The 24,518-nt window shown below is 44.2% G+C and overlaps 1 protein-coding gene across 3 annotated transcripts in view; it reads right to left on the bottom strand.

The window, feature by feature from the left end:
- The window catches only part of SPEF2 (sperm flagellar 2), a 1,748,369-nt gene that overhangs the window by 1,575,060 nt on the left and 148,791 nt on the right, over positions 1 to 24,518 (bottom strand). For all 3 annotated transcript variants that reach the window (XM_069627121.1, XM_069627123.1, XM_069627122.1), the window contains exon 4: positions 4,844 to 5,014. In XM_069627121.1, the coding sequence (XP_069483222.1) occupies positions 4,844 to 5,014 (171 nt within the window). The remainder of the gene's footprint in view (positions 1 to 4,843; positions 5,015 to 24,518) is intronic.

Here is a 24,518-nt window from a genome sequence, read left to right as displayed (position 1 = left end):
GAAACTGGAGGAGAGCAGAGACGCCGGGACCACTATCAGATGTCGACCAGTTGCCAGTCCTGAGGGGGTCTCTTCCACCAGGAATTCACATTGCAGAGGTTGCGCGGCAGGAAGCATTCATTTTAAAAGCTTTCCAACAGCTGAGGCGGTCTCTGGTGGCAGGCGAGCACCAGAAACACTCTGGAGCAGAGAATGCTTCATTTGTGAGTGGCACGGGACGCAGGAAGGAGGAAGGAGGAAGGAAGGGGTTGCCAGGCTACGTGAAGATGCAGAAGACCTGGAGGCAGCAGAGAAACAGGACGCGCTTCCCAGACCCGGTGAGTTCACATTGTGACCACCAGAGTGCTCCGTAATCACCTGCTTGCCGATCTAGGGTGCTCTAAGCCCAAACCTGTTGTGAAGATAGTGCATGGGCAAAACCAAACAGTTTTTCAATACCGAACTGAAGTAAAGCTGAACACAAAACTATTTAAAAACCAAGCTGATGTAAAGAAAAGTAGGTGGCAGAATTTGACCAAGAAAGATATGGTTGTATGGGACAAAATAAAAACCAATAACAAGATAGGGAAAGAGTTAAAGAAACCAATACAAACAACTATTAGCCGACAAAAAGCTATTCACAAAATCTAATGTTTGTAAAACCTTTTGCCCACATGGAAAGAAGCTCATAAGAGAAGCTGGCTTTCAACGTTGGGTAGTACAGCACAAAACCAGGAATTTGACTTTTTTCCTTGGGCATTAGAAATACAGTATTTTAATTGTTTCAGTAGCCACAAAAAGGAGATATGTATAGCAGTACGGAAAATAAATCAGACGTGCTTGTTCTCAAATTTAATTTGTGGCAGATAAAACTACAGTTTACAGACTATCAGGTTGTAAACCGTTTTCATACAGATTCAATGTTGAAGTGTAAAGAAGTGCATTTTTGGTCACTTTTAAGGAGCCCCATACCATCAAGTTAACATAAACCATCTGCATTGTTTTTGTGGAGACAAACAGTTTCAGATAAAGAATTGCAGCTTGCAGTAATGAACCTCGGGGGTGGTATCTGATGCAAGATACTTTTGTGATAAAGAATTAAAGCGCATGGCAATCTTATAAATTATGTGTTTCATTTGCTCAAAACCACATAAGGATAATTGTATGCAAAATAACATTGTTTCAAAATAAACTTAGATAATTAACGCTGCATTTAAAAAAACACGTGGGTGGTGTCCATCAATACTCCTTCTTGCCCAAAATGTCCCACCCTCACCAAGGTCATGGCAACCACTTGCCCAGTTTCTATCGAATCCCCTCTGGCCTGCACCACTGATACTCCAGTTTGCTGTTCCCACTGTTTGGATTAACTCTCTAACATATTCCCCAACAATGTCTTATGATGTGTTGTGCTAGTTTTAATTCAGGTAAGTTACAAAAACCTTGTAAACTATTATGTGTATGCCTAACTACTTCTGAGGGATCCTAGTGACTTTGTGGAACTTAAATGGCATTGCTTCTAACTTTTCAACATTACCTAATGAAACCTAAGAAAAATATCCTTGATTGGAGAAAAAGGTTAAGTGACTAGTTCAATTTTGTGAAATGCAACCATGGCAAGATTTGTCAGCACTGTACTAATTTATAAGGCCTTTTTTTGTTGTTATTCTTAATTTAGGAGCTTTCACTTTTTTTTTAAGTCTCTTTATAAATTGTGTATCACACATTATATACATTCAATGAAATACATTTTGTAAAAGTGCATGAAAGTTAGTTTCAGTACAAATATTTTAGGGTAAACATTTGAGCAAATGACATGATATGCAGTTAAATGTGATTTGTTATCTCTTTCAACTGTTTAATGTTTAACTCCGATAGAAATTATAGCATACACTTACACGCAATTGGATTTGTTCCACCCTTGATCTCCCAAATGTGACGCCAATAGCTTGCATAGTTGTATGCATTTGCTTATCGTTTCTTGTACATACTCGCATTTAAACATTCATGCACCTACCTGTAGTATATGTTAGTGTATTATCCCTTTTGATACCAATTAGTGGAATCTATAATAATGCTATCACCCTAGCCAAAATTGCACCTCTTAAACTGCGTAAAGGCAAACCTAAAGCACATTTAAACACCTGGACACACAAACTCAAAGCCCTACGAAATGAAAAAAGGAAATGGGGAAACGACCAGGAACAATAACCCCACCCCAGCCAACAAAGAAATCCTTCACAAAATCACGGCTAATTACAAAACAGAAATTCTCTTAGTTAAACCCGACACCTACAACGATAGTATTGAGTACCAGAGAACTCTGTACCATATTAAGAGAACTGGAATCTCGCACCCCTCCAACAGATAACTAAATCAAGGACAAATCCTGGTGCACCAAGATCCAAGATGCACTAGCTAAAAAGATCGCTCTACTCCAAAACAAAATAGCTGCTAAAAAAGTAACCTCCCAACTCAAGCAAACATCTCGAAATCTTGTCCTAACCTTCTTAAACCTCCTCAATGATGTATATTTACCCAAGTATCCACCCTAGAAGGGAAAACATTATAGCTTCACTCAAACCCTCCAATTGCCAAGGAGATTCTTGCCCCGCATCACCTATTAAAGAAGCTGCCAGTGAATTAGCCCTCTTTATCACCACGCTTATCAACTCATCTTTCTGCACATGTACTGTCCCCACCAATCTGAAAAACTCATGGGTACTCCTGCTTCTAAAGAAACCCTATCTAGACCAGAGTAGCACAACAGTCCTCTTCCTATTAAAGATAATCGATAAAGCAGCCTATATCCAGATACAGTTATACTTCGAGACCAATAATCTACTAGGACTTCGACAATCTGGCGTCAGACCCCAACATGGCACAGAAACAGCCCCGATTGACCTGAAGATCCAGATTGACGATCTGAAAGACAAAGGAAAATCTGCCCTCCTGCTTCTGATGGATCTGTCAGCCGCTTTCGACTTTGTCGATCATAAGGTGCTTTGCAAACATCTATCAGTAGCGGCCTATTTCTCAATAGAAGAAACGTCATAGATCCAATCTTTCTTAAACAGACCAATGGGAGTTTTTTCATCAATGGCAGCAGCCCAATCCCCATAACTTGTGGAGTCCCACAAGGATCATGCGTATCGCCCACGATGTATAAAGTGTTCAACAAACCATTGTTTGATGACGCAGAACATCTGGGTGTCACCTACACTAACTATGCTGATGACACCAAGATTTTCATACCTCCGACAGGTGACTATGAGAAAGATCTAGCTCTGGTTTACAAAATCCATCTCATCAATCAGGCCTGGATGGCCACATATGGTCTGTGTCTGAATGATGAGAAGACTGAGCTGCTACTTGTAGCCACTCCCTCCAATCTGAAGAAACTGAGTAATCAATGGGCCTCATTACAACTCACCCGGTATGGAAACAACGGTGGCGGTAAACCCACTGCCACTGTTTCCATACCGGGTGATCACGACTCCTGCAGGTGGAGGCGTCAATCCCGCCAGGTCTGACTTGGCGGGTTTAACACTGCCCGCCTGCAGGCGGACGAGGAAACACCGGAACCATCACGAGATGGTGCCAGTGTTTCCATGATACCCATTCCCATTGAGTCCTATAGGACTCAATGGCAATGGTGATTTACACCATTCCGCCTCCGGAATTCCCGGGTAATGCCCCGGTAATTCCGGGAATCACGGAGGCAGAATGGTAATACGAGTCTGGCGGTAAACCGGCAGTTTTACTGCCTCGGTTACCGCCGGACTCGTAATGAGGCCCAATATCTCTCTTTCAACACTGATGGCAATGACATCAAGGTAGCTAAAGAGGTAAAAACCTTGGGTTTCTATTTAGACTCCTCTCTGAGCCTGCGAAAATAGGTTAGTGCCATGGCTTCGGCGACAGCTTACACCTGTTAGTTGATCCACGCCTGTAAACCCTTTCTCTCCATAGAAAGTTGCATTACACTGGCTAGAGCTCTAATTCTGTCAAAAATCGACTACTGTAATGCACTGTACCTAGGTGCCAGCAAATGCATTGTCAATAAACTCCCGATTCTGCAGAACAACGTACTTAGAACAGCCCTAGGCATCTCCAGAAGACAACACATTTCAGTGTTCAGACGGCATAACAATTGTTATCTATCAAGGACAGAATACAACTCAAAACAGCCTCCATGACCTACAAATGTCTGAACAACTCAGCTCCTCACTACCTCACAGAAAAATTCATCAAGAATAATTCCTCACGACCTACAAGGACTACCAATTCCGGCGTACCAATTCCGGCGGCCTAAGAGTCCCCAGGTTCAAACTGAAAAAAGCAGGTGGCAGTAGCTTTCCTGTCATGGCTGCCCAACTTTGGAATGCCTTACGCACCGCCTTAACAGTTGACCAATCCTTCTACAAAGTTAGGAAAAACACAAAACTTTGGCTCACCTCCAAAGACCTCCCATCCTGCTACATGTCCCCAACTAGGACCTCGCCAACAACGCTAGTGCCATTTCTGTATCTCTGTATATTAACCTTGTACAATCACTGTATGTCTTAAAAACTGTATCTATACACATTCTTACTATGTATTATACTGTATTGTATTATAACTTGTAATCCTTTGTATTGTAACTAAGAAACTGCATACTCTTGTAATGCACCCAGATACCTGCTGGTGAGGAGCGCTTTATAAATAAACATACATGTAGCAGACATTATTACATTAGTCTCTATATAATCACCATCAGATCTCACCCTATCAATGTTTTATAATGACACATATACATTAGACAATAGTCCATATGCATTACCCATCCCCTCTCACTCTATCAACATTCAAAGGGAAAATGTACCTTTTCAATGTCTTGAAATCTCAGCTCCTCCTGTATCTGTTTAACTTTTCGCAGTTCTTCATTGTGCAAGAGAGTCATTTTTTCATCAATCTCCTTGCTCTTCTGTTCAAATTGCTCCGATACATACTGGAGGCTCAAATCACTTTGACGAGGCAAAATGCTTTTCAGGCGCTAAACAGAGATTAAAGATGTATGAATCACATTGACTTTATGCATCCTGCAACCAATATACTTTTACAGAACATACAATGTAAATTAAATTTGCCATTTTGCAATATAGACATTTGCCACTTGGTGCATTCTACATTTCTTGCTTATAATTGGAAGTATTCTGGATCCTATTCAAATATGTATTTGCCCCAGTATTGAGTGATTAGGTAGTTCATTTTGAGCATCAAGGTCTCGGCTACTGGGGGTGTTGGTTTCACAATTCTATTCCTAACCTTTTCGTACTCTTCTTCAGAGGAGAATTGGCTATAATTTCAGCTTTGCACTGTCCTTGTGGGCAGGACAAGACTGATATGCACAGGGATGTTTCTTCACATGTATGGCAAAAAGAGGTAAAACTAGATTGTAGGCCCTCTAGAATGGTCACCATTTGAAACACTTGGGGTTACACCCTAAATTAGTGTGAGCAATTCAAATGTGCCTAGAGAGATACTGCACCTCAGCTGCACTTCAGTGTTGTGTAATCTGGGCACAAAAAAGTAACTCGGGCCACTAACTGGCAACTGCCAATAAAAGAGGTGACCTAGGATGGAATTATGTTAAATGCTAGGTAATCCCAGAATATACAGGCATTGGGGGGAATCCACAGAATCCACAGGCAAGCCTTCACCCAGTTTTCCTAACTGCTTAATTGCTGAACAATTATTTTTAAAGACAAAACTTGTCACTGAGGATGTCATCATGTTATGTTATGCGTTTGTTTATAACGTGCCGATAGCCCGCAGGCATCAGGGCGCGGGAGTGTCCGGGGTAATTCAGTGCGCATAATATTATATGCTGTCGAGGGCGGTCTGCAGAAAGATAATGAGATTATCATTGGAAGAGGTGGGTTTTCAACGATTTCCTGAAACTGCGGTAGTTCTCTTCTAGTCGTAGAGTTAGTGGCAATTCGTTCCAGCATTTTGCTGCCTTCACTGGGATAGATTTACCCTGTCCTTGCAGACATTTAGCTCTAGGAATATTCAGATAAGCCTTATCATGACAGGCAAGCTGCAAAACCTATGTCTATTATTCATTGGTTTGCACCAGTAGGATATATATTTCCTATAGGTGCAACACTCAGGATTGGAGGGTGCCTTATCTACTGACCAACCTCCTTTAGATATCACATGCACTTTTATCACTTTCCTTACATTTCATAGGCTAGCAGTAAACTGAGGTAATGTGGGTTCCTAGAGTTGGCACAGGCTGTGCTCAACCTTGTACGGACCAGGTGTAAAATATATGGACTTTGTTATATAGAGTATAAAGGAATCAGTGTACCACTTATAATTGCCATTAACTAGCAGCTCTTGTTATCTTAATGCCATGTCTGCGAATGCAAGGCTACTCTGAGTTTTCTCCTTCATCTAGGACGGCAGGTGTGCTTATCTTAGTTCCACACTAATTGCAACTCAGAGAACGTTGTTTACGCAATTTGGTGCCCTTGCCCTAAAGTCTACATAGGGATAACAGAACGTAAAGTAAAACTCAGGATTAGTGAACACAGGAGCTGCATCAAAAACAAAGTTGTGACAGCCCCTCTAGTTAACCATTTCTCTCAATGGAACATGTTAGTGACATGAGATGGACAGTGTTATTACAAATCTCTACCATGCATAGTAGAAAAACTGTCACCAAGAAATTATTCAACAAGGTACAGTGGCTGATTCGGCGGAGCCCGGATTCAACGAACAAGTAGACAGGCACAACTGTTGATGCCCTGTGTTGATGGTAGATAGGGTTGTGTCCAATCGACCATGCCTCCCGATTTAGATGCAATCATTTATTTGAGGTGTCGACCATGCATTGGTAAATTTGTCACCAGTATTATGGTTCTCCACTAATGTATTCATCTGAAAGTAAAAAATATACTTAGCTCATATTTGCTTATTGAGCCTACGTTTTGAGAAGTCAGATTCAATTCATACAAACCCTTGCACCAGTAAATCAGAGTCACAAAAGACTTTTTACAAGTTCACACCACAGAAGTTAGAAGAAGCAATGTGTCAGATATATATATTTGTTTTACAAGTTGGCAATCCACCCACCTTGTTCAGGTTGAGTTAACTCGCAACATTGATGCAACACAGGTAAGCAGAGTTCACGCGTACATGGCACGTCACCCGGCATTGCAAGCCATTACCTCCAGCAGCGTACTAAAGCTACGCAGCAGTAGTCGTGTGACCAGCATCATAGAGTGAGAGACTCGCTGTGCAGCAGGGATACGGCGTGAACGCTGGTAAGTGGCTCAGCTATTCTATAGGGAAACTATCGAACTAGGATAATGGTTTTGAGTGAGCCATTTAAGTAATGGAGATCATTTTGCTTCCAGCACGCAAATGTGTTTGACACACTATGGTTGGTTTTCTGCAGGAAACAACCCTGTTTTCATAGAAGTCCAACAAGTACCTTGAGGGTGTATCCATTTGCAGCCGTGACAGTTAAGCGGCTCGGGCTGCTAACAAACACTGCGAATGTGCGGTACACACTCACGCTGAGAAGTGTAATGAGGTGCCTTTACAAAACTTTTCTATATGTAATTGTTAACGGAAAATTCCCCCTCATTTTCAGAGTTCGCTGTTATGCAACCTAGGGCACCGCTAGCGAGGATTAATAAATATGATTGCAATCATAGATGGCATGCTTTAAAGCCAATATTGAAATGCTTCAGTTCAGGTTCCCTTTTTTCTAGCAGACTAGACATGATGTGAATGGCACCTTGCATTTATTGACAGGCACAAGCAACCCTATGTTAGTTTACATCCGCAATAACTTTTCTGATGTTTATTAGATATGCAGTTTGTTTTCGCCCGAGGCATTTAGAACTCCTAATCAAATAGTTGTAATCAGTTGTCATTTAGACAAGTCACACGCATGAGTGGGCTGGATTCCTCTTATACTGTTGTTTGTGTCGTTCCCCAGATACTTTGTCTACTTAGAAGACACTTCAACTTGGCCATAAGAAGGACGCTTATTATTGAAGTAAAACAGTAAGCCTTCTCAGGGTGGATTACAGTACCCTAGATGTTAGGTAACAGGAACTTATAGTAATTTTCTAATACTGCTGATCTTTGTTCTTTCCTGTAGATTTTGGACACATAGCTTCACTTTGGGAATTGCTAATTGGAGATGTCAGAGAAATGTGCATTGCTATCTCAGTTCGTTGGTCCCCTGAAGAAGTTCTCAGAAATGTGTTTATAGATGTAGAAGAACGAAACCTGTTGGGTCTCATTACACTGGATTGAATAACAATGTTTCCAATAACAGTTTTTTTGGTAACCTTTCGAGAGTGAAAGGATTCAAGAACTTATTACCACTTTTGAGGATAGGGGGTGACCTACACTATAGGCCCTTTGTCTTATAACCAAAGTTTCTTTGTATTTTGCACTTTAGTGGTAGTACAGCAATAAGGCTGACACTTAGTTGTTATTAGGTTTTTTTATCTTTATAATGTTTGTACAGGACACAATGAGGTCTCATCACATTTGTTAAGTTAATGTAATGTTATTGTAATGTGATGTTTTAGTAATATGATGATTTTTAATGCAGTTTTTATGTGTTTTTATGATATATTGAAATCTATTTTGAGGACAAAAAATGTATGCATTAACAGCTATTGTTGAAAGGTTTCACTCAATGCTTATTTGTTACATGGACTGTGTAGGTGTGGTACTAATTCATGAGGAGAGATCAAAGATACACTTGGGCTCTTCAGTTTGAGATTGTCCCTTGCTTGTTGTGGGGTCGAATCCGTGTCAGTAATTTGCCCCCTGGCTCTTGTGTTGGGTTTGGTGCTTATCTTAGTTGTCACTTTAACTAACTGCAGTCTTAATTATGTGTTACTTGAGGCCATGTTTTAACTTTTTAACTTGGAATATCTATATTTTATTCAGAATATAGCTACTGCTAAACAGACAAATCGTCTGGCTGCTTCCATCGGTGTGTCAGCTAAGCCACTTATTTTCATGCTCGTCCATGCACATGGACATCAAAGACCTTATCTGCCTTACACTGACGCTCATAACATTGTATTATTGCACACTGGCCAGTTTGCAAACAAACTCTCCATGCCCTGCCATGCTCATCTTATACTGTGGCCTTGCATTCCATTCTGCTTAAGCACTGTTCAGCTCTTCTAGGCTGCTTGAAATTTATTTCCTGGCCCATTTGAGTTTTTGGGGCCTAACTAGATTTGTTAAGCCTGCTTTTCATTTGTAATGCTTTTAATGTCATATTTTTAAAGATGGACTTTTCATGCTAGCATTTCACTGCTATATTTTACTACAACAAAATGCATTTTCTGCCATATGTGGATTCCCTGTAAATGTATACAGCCTCTGACCCTTCCATTTGAAAACTGACCCTTCCAAGTGTCGTGATTACCTGTTTATTGTATGCTATGAATCATAACTCCTCCACGAATGTTTAGCACACTGTGTGCTTCTGTGATTATCTAATTTTAATTCTACACTAATGTAATTTAAAACAAACTAATTCTTATGGCAGTCAACATCTACTTTTCGCCTGTTTAAATTTTACATTGTGGATTCTGCTTTTCAGCACATGTGTGCATGTGTCATTTCTATATCTCAGGAATGGAGTAAGGCTGTATCAGCCTGTATAGTTTTTCACCTGCTCAGGACTGGTAAGCTGGTACTGGCAGATTAATGTGTACCCTTACAGTTGTTGTCCAAAAAGGGAGAAGCTCATGTCTGTGGATGCCGTTAGTACGCTTGTTCCATGGCAATAGCAGCCCCTGACTGATCTGCATTATGAGTAGTGGCATGGCATTCGTAATCCCAGTTTCCCGTTCCACATTCTATTCTAGAATCACACAGGCCGCAGCCCAAGCCAGCTACCACACACCTTCCCCCACAAAGCCTAAAGAAAAGAAAGGAAAACATGAAAAACATAACAGTAGTGCAAGCACCACAACCAAATGAAAAGGAATACAAAGTTAATTCAACTCATGAAAATAACCCTGAACAATAAACTGAGAACAAGAACGGATAAATAGTGCATCAATCATCATGAACAATATGCGGAGAACAAGAACCGATACGCAAGCAGTGCATCATTTAACGTAATCTTTGAACTACACCAGCTCCCTCCTCCTCCTCCTCCTCACCATGGCACCCCTACAAGATGCACTCTCATTGCCTGCAAACCTTACATCAACTACATCATTTACAGAGCTGTTACCCCACAACACCACTCCACAGCCATCACCATACGCATCCACCAATCCGGGACAATCCACCACCAACCTGGTATTCTTCACACCCTCCACCACAAGCACTCTATCCAAGTTCCAAATAAACCCATCCTCCACTCTCACAGCATTAGCCAGCAATTCAAGGACCTTCTTTGGTTCTAAAGACTTGGACCTTCCTTTGGCTGCATGCATACCCTTCCTGATCCGCACCCACAAACCTTCCACCACCTTGATACCGGGTTTGGTCCTCTTCCCAAACCTGGCATCATAATTTGCTTTATTTTCGACAACGCCTCACGCATCTTTCGCCTCACACTCACATCTCAATCCTCCATTTCTCTTACATCCTTAGCCACTTTGTTGACCCAGGCAGGGTTAAGACCGGTGTTGGCCTCCCTACTCTTCATAATCCTAAATGGTTATCCATGTGTGAACCCATTGGGAGATATCCTCAAATTCCACAGCAGTTTTCAATCTGCATCCTTCACCTCTATACCATTCCTCACTGCTTCAATCACACCTACCAACAACCTGTTGAAGCACTAAACCAACCGATTTGATTGAGGTCTATACAATGATGTGAATTTCCACTTAATGCCCCTCTTCTCTGCATAATCCACCATTTCCACACTCCTAAACTGCGTACAATTATCACATCACACCTCCAATGGATAACCCTCTCTCCTGAATCAGAAATGTACACTCTTTCCAAAAATGTCATAAGGTCCCAAAATGTTGATCTCCACACATGACCATGCACCCGGCAAAGGAACCAGCGACAATTCATATCTATGAGTCTTCAACGCTTTGCCACAATTACGACACGGTCCACACTCCCTAATCACTCTCTCCTCATTGACATCCATTGCAGGCTACCAATAGCTCTCTCTCAACTTCCTTTTGGTACACATAATCCAGAGTGCCCCCATGAGCTTTATTCACCAATTTCTACCTGAAACACATTGGCACCACCAAGACTCCACCTCTCAACAGAAGATCATCTTCTAAGGTCAATTGATCCTTGATCTCCCAGAACACCTTAAACTCATCTGTGACCCCTTTCTTGTTCGGCCATCCGTGCTTCGTCCAGTCAACCACCCTACTGAGGACCACATCCACTACAAAGCCGTCCTTCCATTCTTCCTTGACTACAGCATATCTGTCCACAAACATCTCAAGGAAGGTCACCATGTCCTCCTCCTCCTCCTCCTCCTCCTCCTCCTCCTCCTCCTCCTCCTCCTCCTCCTCCTCCTCGTCTACCTCATCACTTATTTCCTCCAATGGTGCCCTTGACAAAAAGTCAGCAACATGGTTCATTAACTCCAGGTACGTACACCACCCTGAAATCATACTCCTGTACACTTAAACCCATTCTGGCAATTTTGGGTGTAGCCCTCATCATTCCTTTAATGGAGAATACCTCAACCAATGGCACGTGTGATCCGTTCTGATCAGGAAATGCCTATCCTACACATACCTCCGAAAATACCAACTCCCCACACACACGCCAGCTCCTCCCACTCAATTATAGAATACCTGCTTTTGCATTCTGTTGCCGCTCTAGAATCATGACACATCAGCTTCTTCTCCTTTCCAACATCTTGAATCCACACAGCTCCTAACCCTTTCACACTTGCATCAACAGTGATATTGCACTATTCTTTCACCTTGAATCTACCCAGATTTTTATCAACTCCAAAGCCTTGTGACACTTCCCGTCCCATTCAAACGCCACCTCTTTCTTTAACAAACTGCAAATGGGTTCTGGCAATGAAGCAATATTTTTGACAAACTTGTTATAAAATTCTGCAAGGCCTAAAAATGCTCAGACCTCATCCTTGTTCCTGGGCACAGTTTCCTCTCTCACAGCTCTCATGGCAACAACCTTGGGGCGATACCCATCCCCACTTACCATATGGCCAAGATATTCCAACTCTCTCACTCTGAAATGGCACTTACTTGGTTCAATTGTCAACCCCTTATCTCTTCATTTGATCAATAACTCATGTAGCTTCTTATCATGCTCTAACGCATTCTTCCCGTACGCCAAAATGTCATTTTGGTAAACCAGCGTACCCTCAATTCATTTAAGAATCTTGTTCATCGCCCTCTGAAATACTGCTGCTGAGGACGCTAATCTGAACAACATTCTGCGAAAACAGAACAAACTATGCGGCGTGATAAATGTCGTCAAAGTCTGGCAAACCTCAGTGAGAGGTATCTGAAGATACGCTGTTGGTAATTCAAGGCTGGTAAACATCACTGCATCTCTGACACTGTAACATCTGTGTAATCATAGGCAGTGGGAATTTGTCGACAACAATGTTCTTATTAACATCCCTGAGGGTTACGCACATCCTGATTTTTCCGTTTTTCTTCCGTGCTACCACGATGGGGCTGACCCACTCCGCCACCTCCACTCTCTTAAATATGCCTCCTTCAAGAAGTCTCTCCAGTTCAGTTTCCACCTCTCCTCTGATCGAAATTGGAATATGCCTTAGTTCATGGCACACAGGTTTTGCTTCCAACTTCCACACAATCCGGTGAGTAAATCCCTGCAAGCATCCCACCTTATTGGTGAAAACTTCTGGAAATTGTTCTTCAGTGGCATTGTTGTGTACAAACAACACAGGTTCAACACTCTTGGGATCAAGAATAATTCCCAACATTGCTTGATCAAGGCACCCTAAAATGTCCACTTCTTTCTTTGCCACATATACAGAGGTCATAGTCTGTCTTCTGATGAAATCGTATAAGGCGAGCAACTGTCCACCATTACTTTCACTTGGAAGCCATCAATTCTGATCTTGCAACTTGGACATGTGACAATAATCCTCTTTAGCTTCCTGCACGACCACCACTCGGTCTTCGTCATCTGAGCTCTCATCCTCATCACCTTCCTGAATGCATGACACTTTCTTCTTCCTGCGGGACATGACTGCCAAATGCCCCTTTAAGCCACAATTTCGAACACCTCTGATTGAGAGCAGGACATATTTTGGAACTGGCGGAATTACCCACTCAACCACACCTGTAACACCTCCCCTTCTTGCTGTCTGAGAACCAAGGATATTTTCTTTTCCCCCTTGGTCTCATTCTATTTTTTGTGGCCTTCTTTGTGTTAACTTTCTTGTTCTTCTTCATGATTAAATTCACTTGAATCTGTTCTTTACTTGGTTAGTTTTGCATGCTTCCACCACATTGTTTTTTCTTTCTTTTCCTTTATCGTTCGGGAACACAACTGTGTGTGTTCCACCTTTTTCACAATTGCCTCCTCGAGGGTGGGGTTCCCACACATCCACAACCTCTCCTAATCTACTTGGTTATTTGTGTGTATAATAATTTGATCTTTTATTAGTATGTATGTCCCCATCCTGACTGTAAATTCACATGTGCTCGCCAATGTTCTTAGAGCACCAACATTCTCCACCACAGACTAATTTTCTTCTTGCTTCCAAATATAGAAATTGTAACGATTTATCGCTATAGTCGTCTTGGGTACATAATAAGTGTCCAATTGAAGAAAAGTCTTCCGATACTCATCCAAGTGATCTCCTCCTTCTTGAGCATCAGTTATTGGTGGTAATTTTCTTTATTTATTTTGACCTTCTTAATCAAGAGAGTGCAGTAACAACATTTTGTTTTTTGCCCCGGTCATCCCTTCGTACTCAATTGCAACCAAATAATTGTTCCAGTATTGCTTCCAGTCACTGACACTCCAGGGTGTAGTCAGTGTCCACGGGTTCAGCAGAAAGGTTTTTGGAGGATGTACTGACACTGACATCCTCTCACTGCTACTGCGGTCCGGAATTCCAAAACTGTGCACTCTCTTGCAGAACAAAATCCTTGCAGGTGCACCAACTGTCAGTGTTCCGTAGCCAAAGTTCCTCCTTAGTGCCACTGTAGAGGAGGAGCCAAGTGCCTCTACCGGAAGTCCCGGCCCCATTCTGCCTATATGTTGGCAACTGGAAAATGTGACATGCACAACGCCAGTAATGATCCCTATACTGCAAAGAGTTCTAGAAGCAAGATATCCATTGAGAAAGCCCTATAGGATGTATTCGCAGATAAATGACAACCTTCTGAAGGAAGTTCCGGAAGAAGTAAAGATGAATGAAAGAGAAGACTGGTGACTTCACATGAAGCAGAAATGATGCACCCCAGAAGAGATGCCAATGAAGAGGATGAATAGATTGTACAGAACCTGATGGCGAAGTAAAGTATTAAGCAACGTTTCATGAGTAAAATGAAGATTGCACGTGCAGAGAGCATTAAAGAAAATGCAAAGCCAGTTTAGAATTATACAGATAAAGTAACGCAATTAGACCAAGTAATTATGAGGCTGGCTACACGTAGTGAAATAGACTGCAGGCGGTGCCGCCAATATTTATATATATGTATGTATAGAATCTGGATGTTCCACGACGCACTTTAGCAAGCCGAGACCCCATAAACAGAAGGGCTGAAAATGTGGCGCAGTTGAATAAAACGGCGAATGCCGAGTGAAGATTCGAGAAGGCTTGTCTGGCCCAGTGTCAAAAGTCAGGCTGCCAAGAGCCTCGTAATCTATTTGCGAAGATACTATGAACGTGAGAAGCAAGACTAGCTCCTGTTTGAGGTGTATGGAAAAACACTAGAAGTGCCAAGTTTTATTCATTTAATAGAATTAAATGCAATGAAGGAACTCAAAACATGGTTTCCTGTCACATGGTTGAGATGAGAATAGACTTTGGAGAGCTGCACCGAGACCAGAAGATAAGGCCATGCTCGCACTCCCTTCTATTCTCAGGCAGGGTATGATTGCAAGGCCAAGTTCAAAGAACTAATTGAAAATGGTTTACACTACGGGTGGGCATAGCTGTCCACCTGACCTTAGAGACCCAATCATAACCCCATACCCCATAGAAAGTATATGTAGATGTTCTCCGTGGACCAACCACAACCCCAAGTAGGTTTTCTTATTTTGTCACATAGTATGATGTCAGTAATGACAAATGTTCACTATAAATGTGTGTTTCTTCATGTAAATCACAGAGAATGCTTGTTCGGTGTCCGTAGATGTCCGTTGTACTCCCTGTTTTAGAGAATTGTCATTAAAACAGTTGAGTTTTGCCAACTTCCTGAGTCAACCTGATTATTGATGTATGAGTAAGATCTGCATCCCCTTCCATCTCAGATACTGTTACCTCCTCTTAAAGGAACTTCGGGTTCACTACCTCAAGAAAAAGATGTTGCTCCCAAAGGCCACAATTGCTATCCATCAGTTGCTGCAGTAGCCACAACTGGCATGAGGAAGACGCTGCCCATAGCAGTGAAGATCTGCTCAATCACTACTGGCACAAGGGAGATGTTGCCCAGAGTAAGATCTGCACGATACTATTTATTTCTGCAATAGCCACCACTGACACGAGGAAGATGCAGCTCAGAGTAATAATAATCTGCTCTATGCAGACCATAGTAAGCCTCAATGTTATTGTTTGTTGTTGTGGTAACCAAGATGGCTGCCACACTTCTTCATGCTCACAGATCTTTTCGTCTAACCCAAAAGCACTCGTGCCCCTCTCCTGTACCTGCATGCAAGATCTTGCGCCGACTCCCACTGGGCTTGCACAGGGCTTTTAAACAGCCCAAAACAGCAATGGGCACTAGCGTATGTGCTGCAGGGTTTCAGTCCCATCTCCTTGCGTTCTACCACAGCCTGCCAAGGTCCGCCATCTCCGCAGACTGCAGCCTGCTAACCTCTTCACAGCAGCCTGCTCCGGACTCCAGACCAGCCATCGAGTCCTCGGGAGACTTCCACTCCCTCGGGGACACAGCAAAGAGACAAAGGTAGTAGCTTTATTGATACAGAAACCCTGCATCACGCCAACCCACACAACGTCCCTCGGACCCACTCCCAATGGCCTCCCGTTCCACATTCCCCATTCTATTCTAAAATCCCACAGGCTGCAGCCCGGGCCAGCTATCACAATTTTCATATAGTGCGATGACAAATCATATGTAACGCCCTTCTCGCGGACTACAATTTATTTTGTGTTGAAGGAAAGCAGCGTGTGTGCATATGTGTTGTTCCGGATGATCATGAGAGTGGCCATGAACAAATTAAGTTACATTCCCTGCTTAGTTGCACATTGTGACGCTGAGTTCCATGAGCTTGGCAGTGCTGCAGTGATGGTGGTGCTGCTGCCGCCAGGTCGGGGATGCTGAGGAAGCAGATGCAGTGCCTGCTGAGTGGAATCAATTGAAGAATGATGAAACTGCTTGTAGGGGGGGAGAGAGAGCGAGCGCGAGAGAAAGAGCAAGAGAGTTTCATTCGAGTGGGAGACGCTAATAGACAACATCTCTTCTCCATTCTCTTTACATCCCCGGATTAACAGGCAGTGGGACTATGCGCAAAACGTTGAACACGTGGCCCTCTATTCTGAAAAAGCAAAGTGGCTGACTTTGGTTTCATTTTTTTTTATTGCCTCATACTTATGCAAGTTGCTTTCAGTTGGTATTTTTAATTTCACAAATAGAACGGGCCTCTCAGCTTAATTTAGTACATAAACAAATATACCAATAGAATCCATGTATTTAGTGGTATTCGGGTATCTCGGGCCACGCAGGAGAGGCGCACACACTTTAGTGACTCACCAGCCTTTTTCCTCTATATTGTACCAGTATAATCAAGTACACAGCCCCACTTAGCGCTGACCCCCGGACCTGCTGCCTGGTTTAGGAAGCCGCATCACGTGACTTAATCTTGTATGGAAGATTGTGAGGATAGAAATGCTCTAAAGTTAGAGCCACTGATCGATTCCCTGAATACAATTCTATGACAAGACCGGAGGCAAGCATTATGCTTATTCTTCTTTATTACTGCTCAACAACAGCTTTTTAAATCTTCACTTTCAACTGTAAAAAAATATATATATATAAAAAAAAGAAAAGATGAAAGTGCCCAACTGGCCAAGAAAACAACTTCAACAAAGAATACATGATGAAACAAGGGGAGTGAACCAACTACATCTCCCATGAACCCCAGCAGGCTAGTAGTCCCTAGCCTCAGTCCTGGCATCCAATGAGGGCTCTTCTGCTGGTATAAGTCCCTGTTGCGCCAGGTGCCTTCCTCTTCTTTTTTGCTGCTTACGTCAGTTAAGTACCCAATTCGTATTTTGTCAAGAGTTGTGAGAAATATTATGCACTGTACACCTTGGCCGAGTAGCACCGTTAATATTTACTTAATATATGTATTTCTCTTAACGCGGCGCGTATCTGGCAGCAAGGCGCGTTGTTATTATTATACTGATCGAACGTTCGTCCGTACTCGGTGTCAGAAGCCATTTTATTTCAGGAATTTACTGACACAGGCCCGCGAGCGATCTCTCTCGCATTAAGGCCCAGTTCATGTTTCACATAAGCGCGAGTGTCCCGTTTGGCCTGTGCGACTCGTTTTGCCTGACTGGAACAGTGATACACTATTCCCGAAAGCCCGCGCATGTGCGGCCTGCTCAAGCTTTCTCCAACTTTCAAGCTCCCAATTTAGGTGATTTTGCAGCGTTTCAGCAGACAAACAGAGGCACATTCAGAATACAACATTTAGAAAGAAAAAAGAAACAACAACAAAAAAACAGAACTTGTGAAACGCTCGACCAAGCAGTTGATACTTGAACCAGGTCGGATTTACAGACCTTCAGAGTCTGTAGCTATACTTCCCTGCATATATAGACCACAGTTATAGCTTGTGACAGGGGAGAAGAGTATTAGTATGAATACAGCGACCTGTAGCCTGAGCTGCTTGAGGAGGAGATAGACCTCTCCCAAAGTTTCAAGAGTTTTGGGAGATTCCCTAGTGAAAGCAGTAGCTCAGGGAGTACAACCAATTCAGGACAGGCTGCAGGTCCTGGAGGACATACTGGGCACCAGAGCTGGTTTACAAGATGACCCAGGTGAGGGGACTCCACTATTAAGCCTCTGGAAGACACCTCTAGGGGTTTAAAGCTGCCCGGAAGAGAAAGCACTCTTCTACACCCCCCCCCCGGCTCAGATATGGGGAAGAGAGAGATATGGGGAAGAGAGAAAAGCCACAGGAGGCAGCTGATGCCTTTAACAGGCTTAAGAATGCTTTTCTAGCGAAATCAGTAAAGCACAGCCTCGTACCCCCTACCCCAGGGGGAAGTACATTCATCCTCCGAGGAGTTCGACCAGGAAGAGGGGCAGGAGAAGGATGACAGAAGTCTGAGTAAAGAGAGCATAAGAGCGCAGGACAAGATAACCTGCGACAAGAAAGCCAGCATAGTGGAGAGTACCCCTGAGGAAGACGACATATCTGCCATGTTTGAGTCTGATACTATTAGGCACCCTAGATACACAGAGTGGACCACATCTCCAAGAGTAGCTCTATACATGTCCCAGTAAATATGAAAGCCATTAGAAAAGGAGACCTGGTTTCGTCTCAGAGCAGAATGCCCCAGACCAGAGCTTACCGGTAAGGTGACTGATACCCCAGAGCTGGACCCTAAAATGCTAACCTTTGTCACGAAGGCCGGGAAGGACGCCAGGAAGGGTATGGACCATGCATGGAGGGCTTGCCAATACAAGATCCTGGATCTCACAGGGCCCATCGCAAAAATCATAGACCTGGCGGAGAGGTCCAAGGACACAGGGGAGCTGGTAGATCCGTTTATTTTGGCTGGCTGGGCCCAGCGAGCTGTGTGCTTGCTTGGGAACGCGAACAGCGCTATCACAGCCGAGAGAAGGAGATCAATGCTGTTGAAGATAGACAATAAACCTGGAGACCTAGCCTCCTACTAAGATGGTGAGGGAGCTCAGGGTCTGCTTTTCTGAGACACATTCGTAGATAAACAAGTTTCTGGGGACTTTTACAGCGCTCGAGAAGGAACAGGCTTCGATAAGGAAGGTTTTCCCTGGATGGGTTTTTTCAGGGGCCGGTCGATATAGAGGCTGATCGACTGGCTGATACAATACAAACAGGGGGCCCGAGAGCCCAATACTGGGAATCACATCAGCAGGACGCCTTCTTCCCGAATAGAAGTAGAGGATTCAGGGGCCGCAGAGGCAGAGGATACTTCAGACCCCAGAACACCACCACAGGTGAGAGCGCACAGCATTGTATCCCCCAGTAGGATGGAGAACCTTGCTTTTCATGCACAATTGGCGCAAGCTATCAGTAGACGCGTGGGTGTTACAAACAGCGCAGGGCTTCCAACTAGAGTTCTTACAGACTCCAGTACAGCAAAGTCCCCTGCCGCACATGCACAGCTCACAAGAGGAGACTATACTATTGGACACAGAAATTCAAGCGCTAGCGCGAAAGCAGGCCATAGAGAAAGCGCAGCCGCACATAGCAGGGTTCCTCAGCAACATGTTGCTGGTCCACCGCAATGGCAAGATACGACCAGTCATCAATTTAAAAGAGCTAAACAGCTGGTTAGTATACAGACATTTCAAGATGGAGGGAATCCATCTGCTAGCAGATCTTCTCAGAAAGAATGATTTGCTAGCACGTCTAGATTTAAAGGACCCATATTTGACGGTGCCCATAGCACCACAGTACTGTTGTTTCTAACGATTCAGGTGGAAGGAAGAGATATGGCAATTATAGACCCTGCCATTCGGCCTAGCCTCAGCACCATGGGCCTTCGCCAAGCTTTTGAGGCCCCTCACGACCGCTCTGCGAGATCAGGGAATTCGGATGATCATTTATCTGGACGACTGTTAGGCGAAACCTGTGCAGTTCCCTCTGGGACCACTGCAAAAGATTTAAGCCTACAGGTGTTTGGCAGTAAACCCACTTGGTAGCAGTCTGCACCACACAGATTCACTTGGTAGCTGTGGCTGAACAGTCAGACTTCCCTCAAGAAGAGTTAGGCAGTATACAGAGTATTCACAATAGGTCAAGAGAACACAGTAGAACAAGTAAACACTGACCAGAGCCTGGTGTAAAAGAGATATAATTATTTATTTAAAACCACATCTAGAAAAACACACAGGCACTAATAGTAAGCAATTCAAAAACACGGTCACTAAAAGTAATACACTCCCTTAGAAGAATATTAGACAAGTCTTAAGTAAAGCCCCACTTATTTTCAGACAGCGGTGAGCGCTTAACGTAGATGGCACTCTAATAATTTGTTTAAAAAGGGAGAGAAAAGCAGAGTATAATTTGAAACAGATCCCAACACTTTCACAAGAACAAAACAAGAGAGGAAGGCAAGTAAAACCGTGAAGTTAGAGTTCAGTAGGCCGGATCCACTTTAAGAAGATCAGAACGAAATTTGTCCAAGGTCACAAGGTTGAAGTGCACAAGAGTCTTGCAAAGGGTCAAAAAGAGTTGGACCAAAAGAAAGGGACCAGTTAGAAGGTCAAGGCGGCCAGCCCAGTCCAGAAGGTTAAGGGATTATTATTACCTTGTAGCAATCTTTAGAAAGGGAGGCCTGGCGGACACGGTACCTTAAAGTGGTGAGAATACTCCAGCGAGGGCAGTTGTTCCTGGCAGCGGATGCAAGTCGGTGCTTCGTCCGGGGGAAGAGCGGATCTTGTTGGGGAGGAAGACAGGAGTCCGTTCCACTGCCAGGGAAGAAACCAGCCGCGGAGTTCTCAGGTAAAAGGAGCGGTCCATTTATTCGCGGTCCAGTAGTAAGTGGCTATCCGGTTGCCGGGGTGCTTGGCACGGGCAATTCGACCACAAGACGTCCTGTGATGCGAAGAAAAGAAGGTAAACTGGTTGTGCCCACCAGTCAGGGGAAGCCTCTCCAGCCGGGAGATCTTCCTTGTCGTCGGGAAGTGGCGAGTCGGTTCCGCAGGGCTCCACCGGTGGTGTCGTCGTGGTAGGTCGGCTCAGCTTCTCCCTCGTCGGATTCTCAGGTCTTGTGGCGACTTCTGAAGTTCCAGTCCCCAAAGCCCTGCTTTTATGCAGCACACCCCCATTCACTCAGCCTAGCTGTCACTCAAACATGCTAAGTGGTGAGCCGGCCGGCTCACCACTTGGGCCAATCACACAAGAGTGCGACTTGAGTTACCAAGGTAACTCAGTCCAGGGTGCCTAAACCCCCTCCCACACCCCCTGTGGTACCCAGACAGAATGGCACCACTTTTGGAGGCTTCTGTGGAGAAGCCCGCCAAAAAGTGGAACAAAGGGCTCGACTTGGGTTGAGTCACAGAAGAGAACACAAACGCCATTTTAGAATTGAGTCCTGGCAAAAAATACCAACCAGCGAATTAATATTAAATAAATAAACCGGTGGTATGTTCGAGGCTATGAGAATTAAATAATTAAAGTTGGTAGCCTCGAACAATGGGAAAATCCCATAGGGATATATTCGCAGTCGAATATAAAAAGTAGTATCCACTGCCACCAGCCAAAACTCGATCAGGGGGGACGGAGACATGCCCCCTCGACTAACAGACCCCGGGGCAATCAAATTGCCCCGACCAGTATGTCCACAATATGATGGTTTGTACTGGTTTCTGTTCATAATTTGGGACTAGTAAAGCCAATGGTGACTTTACATGCCCTGGGAGACAGTAGTCAGTCCCAGCTTATGGAGTCTATGGTGGGGTCACTGACACCCCTATGTCACTGCACGGAGGGTGCTGTGTAACACATAGTAAAAACACATGAGACCCTATGGAGTAGAGGACCCCATAGCCCATAAAACACATTAGCAGTCAAAGGAACACCATAAATCATGTCCAAGAGTGGGAGAGAAAGAGTCTCACTCTTGGCAGGAGAAAAAAACAAACTCCAGAAAGCCAGCAAAGCTGCTGGGGGACTCACTAGGTTAGGAAATTCAGCCTAAAGAGAGAATTCTCCCTAACAACGACATCCTGTTTATGGCAGAAGACAAGGAGAGGTTACAGAAGCAAGTGCAATGGGCGACATCCTTGATCTCAGGGTTAGGATTTCTGACCAGTACAGAGAAATCAGCACTGCCCCCATGCAGAAGGATAGAATTTCTAGGCTTTAAAATAGATACGAGGAAAGCCACGCTAGAGCTCCCGGCGCCCAAGATAAGATCCATAAGGAGAGATCCGAGGACAGCTCTGAAGAGACCGGATATATCGCTTCGGAATCTAGCCAGGATAGTTGGACTCCTTGCAGCCTCTATCCGGGCGATTTTTCCCAGCCCATTACATTATCGAGCCCTTCAGAGGCTCAAGATCAAATACTTGCAGAGGGGATGGAGATACCATCACTAAATGCCTCTGGACAAACGCAGCAAGACAGAGCTTCGCTGGTGGCTCCACAACATGGAAGCGTGGAACGGCCAAGCCATATTCAGAGACCTACCAGAGCTCATTAGAGAATCAGACACCAGGAAATCAGGCTGGAGAGCCAGATGCAGTCACACAGAGACAGGGGGAAAATGGCCTCAAGAGGAGCTGGCATTGCACATCAACTGTCTGGAGCTCCTTTCAGGTTCCTTCGTGGTCAAAGCCTTTACCTGGGACAAAGCGCAATACTGCATCCTTTCACAGATGGACACTATATCAGCAGTGACATATATCAACAAGCTGGGAGGCACGAAGTCCAAGATGCTAGCGGAGCTAGCCAAGGATTTCTGGCACTCCTGCCTAGAGAGGGAGATCTCTGTCAAAGCGGAATATCTTCCGGGAGTGAAGAATACAGTAGCAGACTAAAACTCCCGGTACTTAGTAGACTCGAGCGACTGGAGACTACACAGGTCAGTCTTCGACAAGTTCCAGCAGCGGTGGGGTCCCTTACATACAGATCTCTTTGCCTCGAGACTAAATACCCACCTGCCGAGATATCTCAGCTGGAGACTGGATGGAGGAGCAGTGGGGACAGATGCGTTCCTGCACAGCTGGAGAGGTCACATCCATTATGCCTTTCCCCCCCTTCGCGATGCTGGCGAGGGCACTAACAAAGGTGCGCAGAGACAAGGCGGACCTGGTCATGGTGACACCAGAATGGAAATCGCAAGCCTGGTTTCCAGTTCTGATGACTGATTTCTCTCAGAGCGGATCTCCTGTCCAATCCAGCAGGCGCCCCTCATCCCCCAATTCAAGACCAGAATTTCAGGCACAGATGGTGCTTGCCAGGACTTTCAGTGGAAGCTACAGATCTCATCAAAGTATTATGGGCTCCTTCCACAATTCGGAGCTATAATTCCGCTTGGCAGGCGTGGGAGCTATGGTGCAGGAGGAGTAGGGGTATTTCTCCCATTTCAGCTCCTATAGTTCATGTCATACATTTTCTAGCATCACTAACTACTAGAGGAAAACTTTTAGGGCAGTGGGAGTGTACAGATCGGCCATCTCATCCGGACATGAGCTGGTAGATAGGCGTCCAAGTAGGAGAGCACCCTGCACTTGCAAGGCTCCTTAAAGGAGTTAAAGTGAGCAAGCCCCTACTACCTAGGTACTCGCTCCTTTGGGATGTTAACAAAAGCTCCTGCAGTTGTTTGAGCAATAGCCAAGAATCAACCTTTTGTCGGGGAGACAGCTGTCTGGAAAGTTAGCTACATTTCTCTGCTTAGTATCATGTAGAAGAGTGTTGGATGTTAAAGCCCTTGAGATCGACAGGATATTCTTTGATCCAGAAGGCGTAGCGTTTAATATCGAGCAGCGTACTAAGATCAACTCTAAAGTTACCACATACCCGTATTTCCCTGATAACAGCAAACTCTGCGTAGCTCAGTGCATAAAGTGCTATGAGGCAGCGACAGCAGCGATAAGGCTGCAAAATGTGACTTAGCTATTGATAGCGCGCAGAAAGCCACATAAAGCAGTAGCTTCAGCCACTATAGCAAGATGGGTGAACAAGGTGATGGAGCTAGCAGGAATAGACATTTCTGTCTTTGGAGCCCACTTGGTCAGAGGAGCTATGGCTTCCGGAGCTTTTGCTGCAGGAGTTCCGCTGCAGGAGATCATGAAGACAGACGGGTCCAGTTACTCGGTTTTCAGAACCTTCTATTTCAAGCCAGTCTCTAACATTACATCAGCAGTAGTGCAAAGATTTGAAAAAGCATAATGCTCGCCTCTGCTATTGTCATAGAATGAAGATTGCCCAAGCGCACAGCGCAGGAAGTCTTGATTCTATTAAAGACACAGAGGCGAGCATTATCCCTCCTACTAGAATTTCTGCTGTTTGAACAAGATATACTGTATACATTATGTATTAAGAAGGATTGCAGCGAATTCCCCTCCATAACAATCTCGGTCTCTCTTTTCACATAGGAGATGAGCAAAAGAGTTCGAGAGTGATTGTCTAGCAGATCAGCA

The sequence above is a fragment of the Ambystoma mexicanum genome, chromosome 6p (genome assembly GCF_040938575.1).
Source record: "Ambystoma mexicanum isolate Mex_15411 chromosome 6p, UKY_AmexF1_1, whole genome shotgun sequence".
NCBI classification, from domain to species: Eukaryota; Metazoa; Chordata; class Amphibia; order Caudata; family Ambystomatidae; genus Ambystoma; species Ambystoma mexicanum.
This window is presented reverse-complemented; position numbering and strand designations above follow the sequence as displayed.